Source organism: Acanthopagrus latus, chromosome 1, assembly GCF_904848185.1.
Source record: "Acanthopagrus latus isolate v.2019 chromosome 1, fAcaLat1.1, whole genome shotgun sequence".
Taxonomy (NCBI): domain Eukaryota; kingdom Metazoa; phylum Chordata; class Actinopteri; order Spariformes; family Sparidae; genus Acanthopagrus; species Acanthopagrus latus.
The window spans coordinates 25,011,417-25,028,106 of record NC_051039.1 but is presented as its reverse complement, the minus strand read 5'-3'; the positions used below and the strand labels follow the sequence as shown (position 1 = coordinate 25,028,106).

General features: G+C 43.2%; 1 protein-coding gene and 1 non-coding gene across 11 annotated transcripts in view; both read right to left on the bottom strand.

Annotated features, from left to right (window-relative positions):
• The window catches only part of htt (huntingtin), a 31,676-nt gene extending 15,212 nt beyond the window's left edge, over nucleotides 1-16,464 (bottom strand). For 3 of the 10 annotated variants that reach the window (XM_037110213.1, XM_037110770.1, XM_037110842.1), the window contains exons 1-35: nucleotides 16,062-16,462; nucleotides 14,088-14,171; nucleotides 13,402-13,534; nucleotides 13,012-13,071; nucleotides 12,843-12,922; nucleotides 12,530-12,668; nucleotides 12,053-12,194; nucleotides 11,706-11,884; nucleotides 11,417-11,621; nucleotides 11,040-11,087; nucleotides 10,672-10,749; nucleotides 10,152-10,555; nucleotides 7,646-7,772; nucleotides 7,422-7,537; nucleotides 7,200-7,311; nucleotides 6,629-6,766; nucleotides 5,128-5,286; nucleotides 4,937-5,034; nucleotides 4,719-4,858; nucleotides 4,491-4,554; nucleotides 4,298-4,398; nucleotides 3,958-4,104; nucleotides 3,567-3,687; nucleotides 3,336-3,481; nucleotides 2,971-3,155; nucleotides 2,640-2,860; nucleotides 2,389-2,515; nucleotides 2,174-2,298; nucleotides 1,960-2,070; nucleotides 1,746-1,823; nucleotides 1,038-1,261; nucleotides 852-930; nucleotides 546-707; nucleotides 401-456; nucleotides 160-308 (exon numbers count right to left, since the gene is read on the bottom strand). In XM_037110213.1, coding sequence (XP_036966108.1) covers nucleotides 160-308; nucleotides 401-456; nucleotides 546-707; nucleotides 852-930; nucleotides 1,038-1,261; nucleotides 1,746-1,823; nucleotides 1,960-2,070; nucleotides 2,174-2,298; nucleotides 2,389-2,515; nucleotides 2,640-2,860; nucleotides 2,971-3,155; nucleotides 3,336-3,481; nucleotides 3,567-3,687; nucleotides 3,958-4,104; nucleotides 4,298-4,398; nucleotides 4,491-4,554; nucleotides 4,719-4,858; nucleotides 4,937-5,034; nucleotides 5,128-5,286; nucleotides 6,629-6,766; nucleotides 7,200-7,311; nucleotides 7,422-7,537; nucleotides 7,646-7,772; nucleotides 10,152-10,555; nucleotides 10,672-10,749; nucleotides 11,040-11,087; nucleotides 11,417-11,621; nucleotides 11,706-11,884; nucleotides 12,053-12,194; nucleotides 12,530-12,668; nucleotides 12,843-12,922; nucleotides 13,012-13,071; nucleotides 13,402-13,534; nucleotides 14,088-14,171; nucleotides 16,062-16,159 — 4,636 coding nt within the window. In that variant the 5' untranslated portion in view covers nucleotides 16,160-16,462. Of the gene's footprint in view, nucleotides 1-159; nucleotides 309-400; nucleotides 457-545; nucleotides 708-851; nucleotides 931-1,037; nucleotides 1,262-1,745; nucleotides 1,824-1,959; nucleotides 2,071-2,173; nucleotides 2,299-2,388; nucleotides 2,516-2,639; nucleotides 2,861-2,970; nucleotides 3,156-3,335; nucleotides 3,482-3,566; nucleotides 3,688-3,957; nucleotides 4,105-4,297; nucleotides 4,399-4,490; nucleotides 4,555-4,718; nucleotides 4,859-4,936; nucleotides 5,035-5,127; nucleotides 5,287-6,628; nucleotides 6,767-7,199; nucleotides 7,312-7,421; nucleotides 7,538-7,645; nucleotides 7,773-10,151; nucleotides 10,556-10,671; nucleotides 10,750-11,039; nucleotides 11,088-11,416; nucleotides 11,622-11,705; nucleotides 11,885-12,052; nucleotides 12,195-12,529; nucleotides 12,669-12,842; nucleotides 12,923-13,011; nucleotides 13,072-13,401; nucleotides 13,535-14,087; nucleotides 14,172-16,061 lie in introns of all 10 variants that reach the window. The other 7 variants (XM_037110447.1, XM_037110927.1, XM_037110292.1 and 4 more) reach the window with 6 other exon arrangements.
• On the bottom strand, nucleotides 1,547-1,676 carry LOC119029833. The gene has a single exon (XR_005078106.1).
• Nucleotides 16,465-16,690: the final 226 nt, after the last annotated feature.

The following is a 16,690-nucleotide window of genomic DNA, read 5'->3' as shown; positions in this document are numbered from 1 at the left end:
ATGGATATAATCAGTGTCCCCTCCCGAAGACAAACATTAGGAAACAAGCATGCTGGGTCCTCCAGCTGTTAGGGTTGAAGGAAAATTCCTGAATCTAATGGAGAGAAAAGAAGTTAAACATGTACAAGTGGTAGTGTTAATTGCTTGCGTTCCTCTCACCATGTGTGACAGCCTTCCTTCCACTCGCCATTATGCCGTCACACAGCTGGATGATCTTGGGAATGCTGATTATCTGCTTGGAGTGGTAACGTTCATAAGACAACAGCACCAGGAAGAAGAATATGTTGGGAATGATGGCCTCCGAATCTCTGTGGAAGTTCACAGACAAATCACTTATGTAGCCAACACAAGTCATGTACTTCAGAAAGGCCTGAGGCATAATTTGTCGAAGAAAACTTACCTGAACTGTCCTACTTCAATGTACTCAAATTGCTTCAGGACAAATCCAATGAACACCTGAAACACAATATGTTTTTTGAGCGAGCCAAACTCCAGAAGATGAAGGTGAGCTCATGTGAGAGCTTGTATGTAAAGTTTTGTTTTACTTGATCGGAGTCCAGTAGGCAGTAGTTGACTCTGAGCTGCACAAGCTGGGCGAGCAGGTCCAGGACTTGTCTCTGCAGGGCCACAGAGGTGCTGGTGGTGTACTGCTTTAAAGCTTTGATCACCAGCGGCTCAAACAGACGAATGTGGTTGTGGATGGCATTCTGGAGATACAAAGATGAGACCACTGCTTTTAGGACAGCAGCACCTCACTCAAGCAAATAAACTTAAAATCTTATGAAAAACAGTGCATTTCTCAATCACCATATTTTTTAACTCAAGAAAGCAGCAGAGTAATTGAAGCCAACCTTGTCTCCCCTGTTGCGTGTTGCATTTGCAATGTTGGACCTCAGCTGGTTCGAAGCTTTTTGCATTACATCAAACCATCTAGATGTGGAAAATGATGGCAGGTTAGGTAATGTTATAGGTTTATTTCCATATACAGTGTTCATTAACAGAAACGTCAGTCTCTACCTGCTGTGGCTACAACTCACCCAGAAGTGTCCTGCTCCTGTTCAGCCTGCACCATGTTACGCAGACTAGCATCGGCGAGAGCCTGAGTGAAGTGAGTATACGGTGCCATGAAGCAGTAGTGGTAGAGGCCGGGTCGCAGGCTGGATGATCCGAGACGGAGAGCCTTGCCCTGGGATCGGCTGGGTCCGCTCAGGACACCCTCGTACTGGGAGGCCAGGTTTGTGCCAAACAGGGTCTTCAACAGCTACAGAAAGAAGAAGTCTTCAGTCTCTAAAGTCAGGAGTCCATGTTTGTTTACATTTACAGTATTTTTCGAATAGTCTTGTAAGTTGTCTTGTAAGATACTTTGGATTTCCAGCAACTTAATGCTAGTCTTTCAGAAAAACAAAATGCTACCAATTTGTTTCCAGGAGGCGTTTCTGTATTAAAATTAATTCAGTGCAAATCATATTCACCGTTACACAATGCAGAGGATGGCATCATCCTTTGTTTTGGCACATGCAAGTATATTAATGACGGTGTGTATAAAGATGTATGGGACCATCGCACAGGGAGCCCGATGCCTTTACAGGCCCTGTCGGCAGGAACCAGTCTCACTCTGTGTGGAGTCGCACCTGTTGCAGCACACTGCTCAGTGCTGAAACCCTTAAGACTGCCACACACACACAAATAAATCTGACAAAACAAAAAGTTATACATAATGAGACACACAAACACAGCTTACTGACCTGTTGTACACAAACAGTAGCCATGGTTGGTTCTCTGGAGAAGCAGGACTTCAGGTAGCCCAAGATTTCCTCCACACACTGTCAAAAAATAAAATCATTTATTCTATCAACTGACTACAGTCAATGTAAAGAACGGTTATACACTGATTTATATGAATGTGACAAAATGTAATTTCTGTGGAGCCAGGACAGTTATCAAGAACCTAATCTTGACCTTGCTGATGTCATGTAGTGTGGCCAGCTCCAGGAGCTGAGACAGAACATCTAAAGTGGAACGCAGGAAACCTCCAAACTTCTCCTGGCTACTGTGGAGGTCCAGTGTCACCTAGAAGATCAGCACAATTAATAACACCAACCACCATTTAGGCTTATAAAACATTAGCTTAAGTTCCGTCAGGAAGTTGTTTAAACTATATGGATTTTCTGACCTTGTAGTTGGCATGCGTAGCTTTAAGGACATCGTAGAGCTTGAGGTAGGGTGGCAGGTGGTAGAAGCTGCCAAGGGTAGTAGATTTGTTTATGGCTGTTGACCCTGTGCTGTCTGCTGGTCTACCTGCTCCCAAAAAGAAGACTGAACTCATTAAATATCCTCAGAGAAATTATATACATACCAGTGCTAAAGCATGGTCAGTTTTGTACACACCTGTGTTGACCTCATTGCCTTTCTTTGGGCTCATAGGGGCAACACTGGGCTCAGCAGCATCTTTCTCCTTGCCTTTTCTCCGGATGGGACTGAGGGAGGGGGTGTTGCTCAGGGAGGGGAGGGTGGCCTAAATTGTAGGGAACAAGTACAAAAAGTGAACTTAGCCAAATTTGACTGTCATTCATCTTTTTATTGTATTAACAAATTATGAGCTGACCAAACTAAAAACACCACAAAGACTGAATAGTGACCTTAACCGCTGGCCCAGGGGGTGTATCATCTAGCACATGGGCACAGATGTTGAGGACCTTCAGTAGGTGAGAGAAGAGCTGCTCCACCATGGCCACTAAAGTGCGCTCCGACAGTCCTGCCCAGGGTTCCTCCATTTTATTTGTGCTTCCACTGGTGTTCGTGTTGCTGCTGCCTTCCTCCTCTCCAGCCCAGGGGTTCCGCATACATTTAGGAGCCACAGCTGGGAACAGGATTAAGAAACTGGTTAATGAATAACCGTTTAAGTGACTGGTTGGAATGTTGGAAAATGAACAGCATGCTCAGGTAACATTTGTATAAAATTTTACCCACCAGCAAGCAGATTGCCAGAAAGCAAAAGTGCATCCTGGTGTGCGGACAGGTCCAGAGGAAACCAGGCGGAAGATAGTAAGGAGAGGACCATGTTGGCCATTCCCACTGTCAGAGTCCTCCGCTCAGTGTCTGGTGCAGATGAGGAAGTGGTCGAAGAGGCTGCAGTGCTGCTGGGCTGTGACATACTGCAGATCAGAGGGACAAGGACAGAAGATGAAGGGTGTGTGTCTGAAGATAAAGAGGAATTTAAATGAAGAGCAACAACACTTAATGTCTGGCATGAAATTCTGTGGCAGATTATGCACCTAGGATGACATCAAGTGTCCAGGTAAAGGATTAATTCACAAAGGACATAGTACACACACCTGAGAGTCCTGCCCCTGCTGCGGTTGAGACTCGAGCGGGAGGAAAAGTTGCTGCTTGAGCTAATGTAGCCACAGTGCCAGCCTGTGCTCCAAGTGCAAACTGGAAAATTTAAAGCCAAGAGGCATAAAGCCTCGCAGCAGCCAAACTGCAGACAAAGAGAAAAGCATTTAAGGCATATTTTTTAAAAAAACATAACATGCTAAAAGAATTATGCAGGTCTGATAGCTCACAGTCAGGGCTCTGGAGGTAGAGGAGGTGAAAGCATGGGAGACGGCAGTAACGACTCGGGACAAATTATTCTCCAATGTGACATCAGCCACAGTGTTGGACAAGTTGAAGCCTCTGTACGTCCTGACAGACAGAGAAGAGTAAAATTTTGTAAGAAGCTTTTGTAACTGTAAGCACTTGAACTTTAAAATAAAATGTGGTTTTGATCAAATGGAAAAGAAGTCTTGGTAGCAAAGCTAAGATGGCCAGCACCAGAGCTCTGGTACAAAAGTCTGTACAATACAACATATGGTAGGTAAGTAAGAGTTGAGCATCAATCTCAAGCACAATTTCTTAGCAAAAGAATGCAACTGAGAGCAAATGGGATGCAACATCAAAAGAGTGTGTCTGTACCTTGTGATTGTGCTGACGGTGAACTGGGAGGGGGGTTGTGTCTCGTGCATCAGCAGCTGCAAGTACACTGAGCTCTGGTCCCGGGCAATAGCCACAACTGGGTCCACTTGACCCTGGTCACAGTCAAAGAACAGCCTTGAAACCAGCCTGTGAGAAAGGCACAAGGACAGGTTAAATTTCCATGAGAGGGGAGACATTAGAGAGTAGACAGTTTAAGAATGTAAATACCGTTTTAATACATTTCCACTGAAATCTAATCCATTTTAGCCTTTCTACAGTAAAATCAAGTATATAACCAAGATGTGACATTGACAACAGTATGGGAGAAGAGAAGGTGTACCTGCTGACTGCAGAGGCTGCCACATGCCGGACTCTGGGGTCATCATCTCCCAACAGCTGGATGACCACATCATTCAGGACTCGTTCCTGCAGCCGCAGTCGCTAAATAGAGGATTTAGAAGATTTAGAGCCAACAGTCTCAGCAACTCTAGTTGAGAACTAAGACTGACATTGCCACAGCATGGAGAACTTACCCCAGCGTAGTGATGATCCCCTTTATGCAAAGCCTCCGTTTTCCTCTCCAGAAAATTAACTAACCTTCAAGTAGAAAAGAGAGAATCTATTTATCTGCAATCACAGTTAATTCATCAAGTAAATTTATGTTGCATTTATGTCTACAGATGCACTTATATTAAAAAAATAAATAAATAAATAAATAAATGCTCCAGTAAAAAGACAAAAAAAGTGAGAGGGGATCCTACCGGAAGTCCATCTCAGCCAGGGTCTCCAAGAGCTCAGTACGGACAAGCCAATAGGAGGAGTCCCTCAGAGCAAGCAAGTCTATCATCAACTGCAGGCCAAGCTCACTCAGGGTGCTGCTGCACACCGTCATGATACAGTGCTGAAACACACATAAAGTCAGACTCACAATCCCACATGGAGCACAGATTACTGACACACTCCTACAAATCCATCTTACCCTCACTGCAGAGCAGGCCATCTTGCAGGTGACAGAGGATTCATCTTTCAGAGTTTTCCGGAGCAAAGGCACCAAGTCCACCAGGGACAGAGGATTACCTGCAGAGCAGCAGGGGGGACAGATTAGACAACCATTAAATACTATCAAAGCTTTCTACAAGTCAGCACTGAGACAAGCAACCGTGCACCAACCTGTTGCACTCTGCACACTGGCCAGCCAGGTGTGTATGTTGTAACGTGTTTTGGTGAGTGCTGCCTGTATGATGGCTCCACAGAGGATAGCTGTGGCCCCTCTAATCTGGGGGTCTCCATGGTCAATGAGGCCCAGAATGTCACTGATATACTGCTGCTCTGCAAGGGGACAAACAAAGACAGGAGGTTAGAAGTCATCAATTTATGCATTTTGGAACTGAGTGATAATTCATCTGCAGTACTTGTCAAAAAAGTATTCTGACACAAAAATAGGAAAAGTACAGGTGAAGAAATTCATGATGGCTGGATTCCGTTTAACCAATCAGTTTCAGTGTTTTGGTATAGTTGATGCTGGATCGCTGTCAAACATCAACTATACCTGTCTAGTACTGGCTTACTAGGAAACTTGAATAGAACAGAGCCCTCGTTAGTGTTGTTGGTAACACCTGTGCCTTTCCTACTACGACAAACTGAGTTACAAACTGCTGCTGCTACTGCTGGAAAAAGGCTTAATGTTTTCCAACAAGTGAAGCTGCTCCCAATTCAAATGAACTTCGATGACCACAGATCAACAAAACCATTCACAACGAGCATAAGTGTTATTAAAGTCATTTTAACCAGAAAAGATTCCCAGGCACACCGAAACTTTAAAATATTGCTACTACTGTGTAGTACTTTTCTGATGCTGGAGAAATGATCCATTACTCAACAGCTACATTCTGTCAGCCCTCAGACTTTTACTTTCAGTGTTATCATCTATAGTGCCATATGATGACAACTTCACAATACAATGGTTCACATTTAAAAGTTATTATGTGATATCTCAGAGAGCCTTTGTATACCCACACGGGCAATTTCACTTATTCCCTAATTGGGCCATCTCTCAGGATAACTATCTCCCTCCCCTCTTAATTCGGTCAGCTGACATCCAATGAATCTCAACATGGCTCCACCTACCTTTAACCTGAGCAGAAGTTTAATAAGCACACTAAGTACCTGTGTAGGTGTGAAGGGCTGATGGTTTAACCCCTTTGAAACTTTTTCTGTTGCTTCAGAACAGTGTTTGGCCCTGGTGGCCCCCTGCCCCGCATGTTTTCAATGTTTCCCAGCCCCTACACACCTGATTCAAATGAAGGGGTCGTTATCAGGCCCAAGCAGAGCTGATGACAAGCTTATCATTTGAATCAGGTGTGTTGGTGTGCTGCTCTATTACACTTCTTGTAAAACCATTTGACTCAGTGGCATGAAGTGAGTGATGATTATTGCAATATTAGTTTTGTTAATAAACCCTTGCTTCAAATAAGCCCTTTGTTAAGTACTGACGTCTTTACGCATCATATAAATAGCATTGTGTTTTATCACTGAGTCGGTCAATAACCACTCACCTATCTTTCAGAACAGAACAAAAATATATTGTAAAAACCTGTAAATCCAATGACTAGAACTGGGAGGTCCGATGTAAGTTGGTATGGAATGACCCCTTTTTCTTTCATGTCCCTACCTTCTACTGGAATGCCGTCCAGCGGCTCCAGGTAGAGGGAATTAAAGAAGGCTTCAGGATGCAGCGCTGCTGCCGCCCCGACACAGCTGACGGCCAGAGCCTTCACACTCACTCGCACCTCTTTGTCAGGGATCAGACCTGGACAAAAAATTGTATATGAAAGATTGACATGCTCACACAATGATGTCAGCTTCAACAAGAAAGACACCAGATAAACAATCAAAAATACTGTATTGAGGTTGTGTGTCTCTAAATCTTGTAAAAAAAAAAATTGTAACAAGATAATGATAAGATCAAGGTTTTTGTATTACTGTAGTGTCAAATTAGTAATTATTAGTTACCCTTATGAACATCTGTCACTTTTAAGTTAAGTTACAACTTTCATTATAGACATTTCTTGAATGGATCAAACCAACCAATAAATATCTGTACTGTTTGAAATAAGGAAAATTGGTTTCTCAGGCACTGGTCTTGTGTTTAGTTAAGACTAAATCATTCTCTCTGTAGGCAGGTAGGATAACATGTTTTTAACCAGATCTTTGGTATAATATGATCATTTGGTAACACTCACCACGCTTTTGTCCTGTCAGCAGGAAGGACGCAGCAAGAAGCCGTACACAGTGCACCAGCGGCTCCGCCCCCTGGTCTGTGTAGTGTCCAATTGGACCCTTTATCCGTGATGGCTGAAAAGCAGGCAGCTGAGTTAGACACAGAAACATGCTATATTTTTTGCTCCATTTAGCTTCAGGTCCAATATACCAGAATGGCTGTGTTTGCATGCAAGTGTCTTTACCTTGTTGTCAGGTTCGGGTTCAGCAGGTTCGTCCTTTGGTATGAAGCGGTCCACACTGCTGTCTGAACCCTGCCGGTTGTGACCTCGGCCTTCAAAGAGATGAGGCTTGCTCAGAGCTGCACATAGAAACAATGAGCTTGATCAAAGTTTTGGATCAATAAACAGAGCACTGCCTCCAGTCTAAACCAGTGTTTTTCTGTGCTTGCGTGTGTACACAAACATACCCAGTGCTGACTGCAGGAATGGCTCTGGGGGTTCTTCTTGGGTGGGAGGTGCTGCTCCTTCATCTTCCTCATCCTGTAGTGTTCCAATCTGCATACCAGAGTACTGGCTCTCACTGCCATCCAGCACCTTAGGCACAGAAACACAGAGCAAACATCTCGAGAGGGGAACAAAATGGACTGTGCAGAAACACAAACAATCTGCATGCAAAGGATACCTGAGGAGTCCTGACTTATTCATTTTTGAGTTGGATTTGCTGGATCGAGGACAAACAGAGAACATAACAACCACAACTAAAACTGCAAGTCAAACAAACATTCCCCTTTGAGCTCTACCCATCTTGCATGCTTGGGTCAACGCAATTCACAGCAAATCAACTACACACATACACAAGAAAAAGCACAGGCTTGAGAACTCAACAACTTTGGATGCCATAATCCACCTGGGGAAGAGCAAGCTTTTGATCCAAATCACTCAACATGGAAGTAAATTTTTTCACTGGTTATCCATATTAGATACACACAACATTTTATAAAGAACTAGTTTCCTCCCAACAGAGCTATTAAACAAAGAATCCGAAATAATGATTTCTCCAGGTTTGGCCCACTGCTGGAACAAAAGCCTGTCAAATTCCCTTTTCAAAGGTAGATGAAACCAAATCTGAAGGTACAGATCTCCTTCATGCTTCTACTTTGAACTCTTCACTTCAAGCCATCAACAGGGGATGTTGGGGTTGCTTGTTGTGACAAAGGTCTTTCAAAAACATCTCATGTTTTAGAGGGAATCACTGAAAATGGGGAAAAGGAAGGAGCATAATGTACTTTCAATGACAACAAGAGGGGAAAAGTAGCAAAAAGCAGGGCAGATTCTGTGCATTCTGGGTTGTGATGAACAAGCGAACGAAAGGAGAAAGAATGAGGAAAGCCAAACGTTTCCAGACAAGCAAGCCCCTCTGCCGATCTGTTCAAAGTCTCCAATTGGCTGACCTTTTCACTAGTGCTAGAGGAGGAGGTGGCATAGAAAGAGGAAGAAGAGGAGAAAGAGAAAGAAGAGGACGAAGAAGAAGCAGTGTAGTCGCTGTCTGTGGCATCGGGACCCTCAGTGGGAGTTGGCGAGGGTGGGGGCAGCTCAATCACCCGCGGCAATGGAATGCGCGACTATGATGAAGTGAGGAGAAGGATGAAGGAGAGGGGGCGAGACCATAGAGGCAGAACTATTAGAATGGACGGACTCAAACCATAAGGTCTCTGGAGCTGAGCAGGATAACATGAGCTGCCTCCCCAACACCAAAATGATTCAACAACATCTGTGATATCACATCTGAATTTCAATGGGCAAATAATATACTATATATGCACTACAACGTCAATAAATTTCCATATGTTAAGTCTCGTAGATACCTAGTTATAATTGTGTGTATACACTTTATAATCATTAAGGCTTTTGTGTTTACAGACTGGAAGATTGTTTTGAGCAGCTGCAGAGATATGGTACTACCTCCCAGACAACCAAGGTCACATTCTGTTTATCCGGCATCTAAACCTTCATAGGAGAGACGCACTGGTGCCACGACAGACCAAACTCCATATTCTCCCATTAAATGCAACATGACTTAACTAAGCACATCTCCACAGATTTTTCTGTAGCAGGTTAAATAGTTAAAGACCGGGAAGTGTGATTCAGAACTGGCATTATTGCACTGTGTTACTACATGTACTGTTGAGCTGTGCTCTCCTCAATCAAACTTGACACGTATCCTGAATCACCTTCCTCACCTGGGCTAATCAGATCAACAAAATTTCATCAACACATGCAGTATGTGAAAACTGGCCATATCAGCACTTTTTACTCCATGTCTGAACTAACATGCTGAATATCATACATCAATTGCCACAAGTTACCAAATCTTTTGGATCACACCGTACACTGGGCCTGTAATGAACAGCCATAACAAGACCAGCAACCTTTCTCTGTGACTGTTTATACTTGCATATAATATTCATCATTGTACAAGTTCTAATAGGGGTACTATATTTTTATTTTCATATTATACCCAAAAGGGACTATCAGTCATTTTTGTAAATCACCGTACTGTCATAATATGTTGATTTTAATATTGTACAACATAAGCTTAAGCTAATGGCTGTCTATCAGTTAGGACAGAAAGGTGAAAGCATTATAATGTGATTTGGGAAATGGTTCATGGCATGCTTGTTGAAAAACTCAAGTCATGAGTTACTGAAGATATCCCACAGACCTCATTGTGAGCACTTTCATGTAGGAGCCATTTTCTTTCTGCCGCACTACACCTGCCAACTGTACAAAAACTATGCCAGTAGGGACGTTAGGGTTCATAGTTAATAAAAGCATTACTTAGTAATTAAGTCTCTCAGTGTCTAGGGAGGCACACTGTCCTCTATATTTCACACCAACACATACACTTAGTAAAGTATTGTATGTTCAAGCTCTTCAACCAAATTACTCTCATGCCCACACAGACACACTGACCAGTTCTGCTACGTCCGAAGGGGTGACAGCTGAGTCTGGTCCCTCCGTGGTGGTCTGGGAGGAGTCACTTGGTGGAAACGATCGATCATTAGTGCTGAGCAGAGTCCCGCCTTCTCCTAAGGGCCCTCCCTCCGGTGTGGCATTCTCAGGCGTGGTGTAGTCAGCCGTTTCTGGAGTAATGTTGGCCCCTCCACTGGAGCTCCGACTCAGCATTTCCTCCTCGTTGTCGTTAGGTGACTCAGGAGTGTCTGATGCAGATGTCCCGCCTCCACCACCGCCCTGCTCTGAGGAGGCACTGAGGTCCACAGAGTCGCCGGGTTGCAGGGTGTGCTGGGAGGATCGGGGCTGCTCGGTGATGATATCCACCTGGGCTGCAGTGGAGCCATCTGCACCTACCACAGACGCTGATGAAAAGCAGATTTTTTTTTTTACTGCTGAATCAGTATTTCGCTATGTAGTTTTAAGTATCATAGCAAATCTGTCACACATTACAATCTGCATTCTGGTGAGTGCATCTCACCTGTGAAAGCACCAGTAGTGACATCTGTCCTTTCAGCATCATCCTCTAAACCATCTTCCTCCCCAGAAAGCATTTTACCTGGAAAAAACAGTTCTGTGTCAACAACCATCAGCACCAACATGAACTAAAGAGGGGGAAAGAGACTTAAACCTGGGTGGTGCAAATTCAACTCTGAGTGCATGAAAGACAACAGACTCTTTCCTTCAATATGTATATCAAATACCAAATACTGTGCATTTTTAATGACATATTATACATTTAAAAGATAATCAATCACAGAGTGACTCAGTCAGAGGTAAACTTGCCCAAACCCTGACAACATCAGTAAGAGGGTAGAGGTGAGCAGAGGAGATAAATAGACAAGTCACCTCTCTGTTTCCTGAGAAGGAGTGGACTGCAGGAAGACCCTCCCCCCGCTGCAAATGGCAGGAAAAAGGAAGTAGAAACAGGAGGTGAGGCGGAGTAAAGCCGCAAAAGCTCAGAAAGACTCGTAGGAAACACAACAATAATTTAGACACAGAGAATGAGTTAGCAAGCAAAGAAAAAGGCCACAAACACAGACCAAAGCAGAAACTAGAGCAGAGCAACCACACAGTTTGGGTCGACTAATAACCTGGCAAAGTCAGTCAGTAAGGGTTAATGAGTTAAAAACCTGCCTGAAGAACATAGGCTGGCATCCTAAGTGCCAAGTGAATGTTAACAGTACTTCTGAGCTCACATGACATGGTATAAAAGGCATGTTTACCGATGAGCTCGAGGATGCTACTGGAGCGTGCGCGGCTCTCAGTGTCCTGGCGAAATACTGCGGCGTGCTGAATGCTGCCGGCAGTGATGAGCATGTGCAGAAGCTCCGGTGGGGGAGTCCTGAACATCTGCTGCAGGAGCTCCAGAGCTGCTGTGACCACATTGTGATCCCAATGCTGAGTGTAGTGTAGGGTCAGCTCATACACCTTCAGACAAACACATAAAAACAATTTAGTGCAAGATCTTAAAACACGCAAAACACCCATGAAAAATTGCTTTCTTCTCTCCACCTGTAGTAGTTGCTCAGGTGTTGGCTGTACATCAGCCTCCTTCCTCATGACTCCAAAGCTTCCTTTGAGGCTGGTGGTGTTGACCTGCTGCTGCAGCAGAGGCATCAGGTAGCGGAGGGTTAATAGCACCCCCAGAATTAGGTGGCTAGGGTGCTCCTCATCCACTGGAACAAGCAGACCTAAAGGAAGGATAGATGGTCAGGGTGTGTGTTTCTTTGTTCAGGGTACTGAAGCTAAAGGCAGTTTGATATCAAACTAGCATTTTAACCATTACGTTTAATGCTAGTTAAAAAATACGAAGGTAAGAAGGTGCACATCCAGTATGTGTGGGTCTTTGTGTGTCCTACCCAGCAGGACATTAAGGAGCCAGGTGTAGAAGTAGCTGGTGCGTCTTGAGTGTTGGCAAACGCTGACCGCTGAGCTGGCTGCTGTCCGTCTGATGGTGGGGGAGCTGGACTTCAGGTTAGCCACAAATGACTTCAGTAGCACCTGGGACCAAAATAGTTGGACTAAGATGAAAGCAAACTCATACAAGTGGTGGTGTCCTGTGCAGAATACTGACAGTGCTAAAAAAGGAGCAGGCTTCGAGAATGAAATGCTTATGGAACCAAGATGGAAAATATAAACTTTTGAAAAAGAAAACCTCCTTTCAGCTCGTTTTAGTGATGACTTCCAGGTAAACTAACTCAAACTTAGAAGAAACACCAGGTTCCCCAAGACAAAAGAAGGAGCAAGACTACTTGAACTACTTGAATACAAGTATACAATACTGTGCCCAAAATAACATACTCAACAATTTCAATGTTCCTGCCCTGTATTGATACCTTGATCTCGCCATCATTGGCAAAGTGTCCCAAAGCGGCCATGATTTTGGGCATTGCAGCGGCCAGCGTCTCCTGTACGGTCTCCTCCTGTCGCTTGGTTATTCTGGCGAGGCATGGTAACAGGTTGACCAGGTAGGGTCTGGACCACAAGAGGTGGAGGGAGGTATCAGAATGCAAACAGAACAAACAAGAGGCACTTAAAAAAACTTTTGACTGTAAAGCATGCAATGTTAAGAATCAACCATACGTGAATAACTTTAACTGCTTCATCAATTTACAATGCACCATAATTTTCGGGCTTTAGTGTGTATACCTGCATTTCTGTGGTCTGATGAGGTGGGCAAGCTCAGCAAACCTCCACAAAGCTGCCCTCAGACTCCGAGAGGCACCGTTCTACAGACACATACACACGCACACATTAACATCACCATTTCTACTACCACAAGACACTATCAATTCAGGAATACTGTATATGTAATTACCTTTTTAATTTCTTTGTACAGCTCTAGCTGAAGTCTGGGCAGATTGGAGTCCATCAGCGCCTGAAAATAAACATCTTACTTTATCAACATGCTGAACAATATGGCTGATTTAAGAACTTAAACTGACTTAAAATTAAACAACAGAAATAATGGTTTGATGCACAGTATATTTGTACAAGTTTACTTATAATCTCGGATTTTTCAGTTGGTGAGAACACGTCTGGCCACATCAAGCAAACCCAAATCTACGCTCATTACTCTGTGAGCGTACCATATGCTCACTGTGTACCAACTGACAGTTAACTGATGATCAACTCTTTGGCCTATCATTTAACCCAAAGGAAAGACAACATGAAAAGCCTAGCTGGACAAATACAGGGTCCTGCTCACTTTGATGATTTTGTTCAGGCACTCGTCCGCTACCATCCGGACATCTGATTCACTGTCGTCACTGCAGAGCAGGAACATCTCCATGGCGATGCCAAGCAGTTTCTGAAACTCTGGAGATGTTCTATTCCCAGGACCATAGAGAAGAAAATGAGGCAAATGTCATTACACATATAAATGTTTAACCAACTTATTCTTCTAATTATTATTATTGTTTGAAAATATTTTTATCAAATTATTCTGAATTGTTTGAACATGAAACACTGAAAGGAACATGCCCACAAAACTGACATTCTTCTGCTCAGCTGTATTACACGCTTTCCACAGGCTATCCTGAAATCCTGCATTTACCTCTCGCTCTCTCACGCACACACACACACAGAGATTAGTCCTGGAGTGGCTAAGCAGATTTAATGAGATGGTATGAGACTTCATGGATTTATAATAGCATGTCATGGAACAGAAAAAATGTACTAGATCAGGCTATTCTAGCAAAATATGCAAAATTCAAATTATAAACTATCAAAATATGCCATCTGTTCTGTTCAGACCAGGCAATACCAAAATAAAATACTAATCAGAACTGGGTGCATTTTATGCCGTCTCAATGCAACCCAAATCAAACTTTGTTAACCACTGGTCATTTTATCATGCACTTTATTAAATGTGAAGTTACCAGCAAGGCCTACCTTAGAGACTGAGCCACAATGTTTTCACATATTGTCAGGCAGTGGGTGACCCTGTCCTTCTTTGTGGTAGCCTGTTCTTTTTTCCTGTGAAAGAAGAAAGATGATGACTAAAAGAGGGGACAGATGGCAAGAAGTAGCACAATTAAACGGAAAGAGACAGCGAGACAATTGTTGTGTTCAGAGACTGAGGCAGCACCTCCGTTGAATTCAACTGCCTGATTTCATTCTATCTCTAAGCAGTAATCTTAATTATGGTAAATCTCTTAATAGCCAAACAACAGAATGGATGGAAGACTTAACACTAGTGCCACCATATAAAACACTGCAACACTGGTCACACTGTAGAGATCACTGAAAAGACTTAAGAGAGTCTCATGGGGACATGAAAAGAATGACAGTGTAGACTAAAAGTCCAGATAAATCTGTCTTGATCAAATGGGAGAAAAGTCCTTTTGAATTGTCAGGGCAGTTCCGTTGAGACTCATGTCAATATCTCTGCGTCTTTATGAAATAACTAAGGGGGACTGCATATATATTTCATAATTTACTCCATCAGTGATTACATTTGCAAAACATATGTAATCACCATTATGCCATCATAACAAGCTGAGGATGTAGAGTTGAAAGATTAATATTTGTTATGTAGCTTCCTCAAATTATGTCCTTTGTAGATAAGTAGCAATGTTCTCTATGGCTACATACTTGATAAAATCTTGTGACCTCCTTGTATGAACCCTCTAAACACTACAATCATTATGGAAGCATAACAGCACAAGTTCTCAACATGGCACACTCCTCAGAAATAAAATTATCCCCTGTGATCATAACACAATGCATGCCAGTTAGGATTTTATCCAACTTTCACGTTAATTTTTGTATATACTAAGCGTGATAATCATATTGGAGCAAAGCAGGTGTAGTTTTAGAAGCCAGGCACCTCAGCTGCTTTCCAGGAGCATTCTGGGAGAGAGCTGGCTTTCTCCTAAGCTACTTTAAGTCCTTGTTGGCTCACCAAATTTAAACATAGTGCTTCTACATCTAATCATGAGTAGAAGTTGATACTCATTCGACAAAATTAAAACATGATTAATGACATTTCATTTTTGACATTAGAGTACCCTGCCTTACAATATAAAAGACCTTAGAAGTTGGTTATAACGTATGTTAATCAGGAGAAAACAATCCATTACAGAGTATATTGCTGACAACAGGTGAAAACAGACATTTCTGGGGACTTTGACATATATGAACACCATAATAACTTGACTGATCTTTTTTTTTAAAATGATTTACTGGGCACAATAATATATTTGAAAAGGAGTGCACTGTAGCACTGTCATTGGTGAGGGTGTTTTTAAATGACAAAGCTCGGTTCCTTGAACAGGGGCACATAAAAACGAGGCTGATATGTAGAGCACCAGGGACACAAGGACAGGTGTAAATTACGTCATTCCAGGAGGCTACTACACTAATGCACCTGGTCATCAGCAAAAGTAGTTATGTCTACTTGTCTGTGCAAATAACTACAAATTGTTACGCTTAATGGTGACCTGGCTTTCTCTAAAGATCTTTGGAGATCATCTTTATTCTTCTCTCTGAACCCCTTAATTGCTCTCTGACCCTTTTAGCAGGTGCGTGGGCTTCAATTTGCGGTTGCCTTTAACGTCAGCCATCATTCAGCCTGACTGACCCTAGAAAATATTCCTGTCTGACATTCAAATGTGGATAATGTCAGGCGAACAAACCTCGCCGAGCATTGGTGCAATTTCGTAATAAATGTATAATATCGGAGAAGTCTAAATATCACAGCTTGGACCCTCGTAGCTCTCATATTAGCGTTACTAGCTTCAAAGCCAGCTATTAAACCTTGGTCACATTAACGGGCACAAACGTTAGCTGGCTAGCTTAGCTACCTGTTTAGCTCAGCGGCTGTTCGCCTGCCATGCAATCTACCTTAGACAGATATCTACTCACTGCCTCTGGACAAGCTCCTCGGCGGTTGGTGGTCCCTGTTGCTGCTGGAATGACTTCAGAGACTCAAAGGCCTTCATCAGTTTCTCCATGGTGGCCATTTTAGCAACCAACAGTAAGCAAGCTAGCTTTGCTAGCTAATATTTACTATAGGAGCTAACTAGCTAACACAGTGGGGACAAGTTAGCGCACGGAGAGAGCAAGCGGTGCGTAGTGCGACGAGAGTGCTAACACTGCTCGTGACAACTACCACCGGCTCTCCGCCTTCTTTTCGTGCAAGATATCTCCTAGTCTTTCACAATGCTATTCCTAAATGAAGAAATTGTCTGTTGATAATAAGCCATCTTTGATGCAGCGTTGCGTTCCCCCGACAAAATCAAACCAGGAAGTGGCATATGTGAGCGCTTGACAGAAAGGACAGGGTGCAAAGTCAGTGGCCAATCAGATGGCGGGTTCATGTTGAGTGACAAGAGAAAGATCCAATGAGTGGCTGCGGCTTTTTTTCTTTTGTTGTTGTTGCTGTCACGGGACCTTTGAGATCCAGATTGTGAAAACATATTTGTGCAACCCTTTTTTCCATGCGCCACGGAAGATGATAGGGAGGCGTCACATTGAGGAGGGTAGAAGAGCCT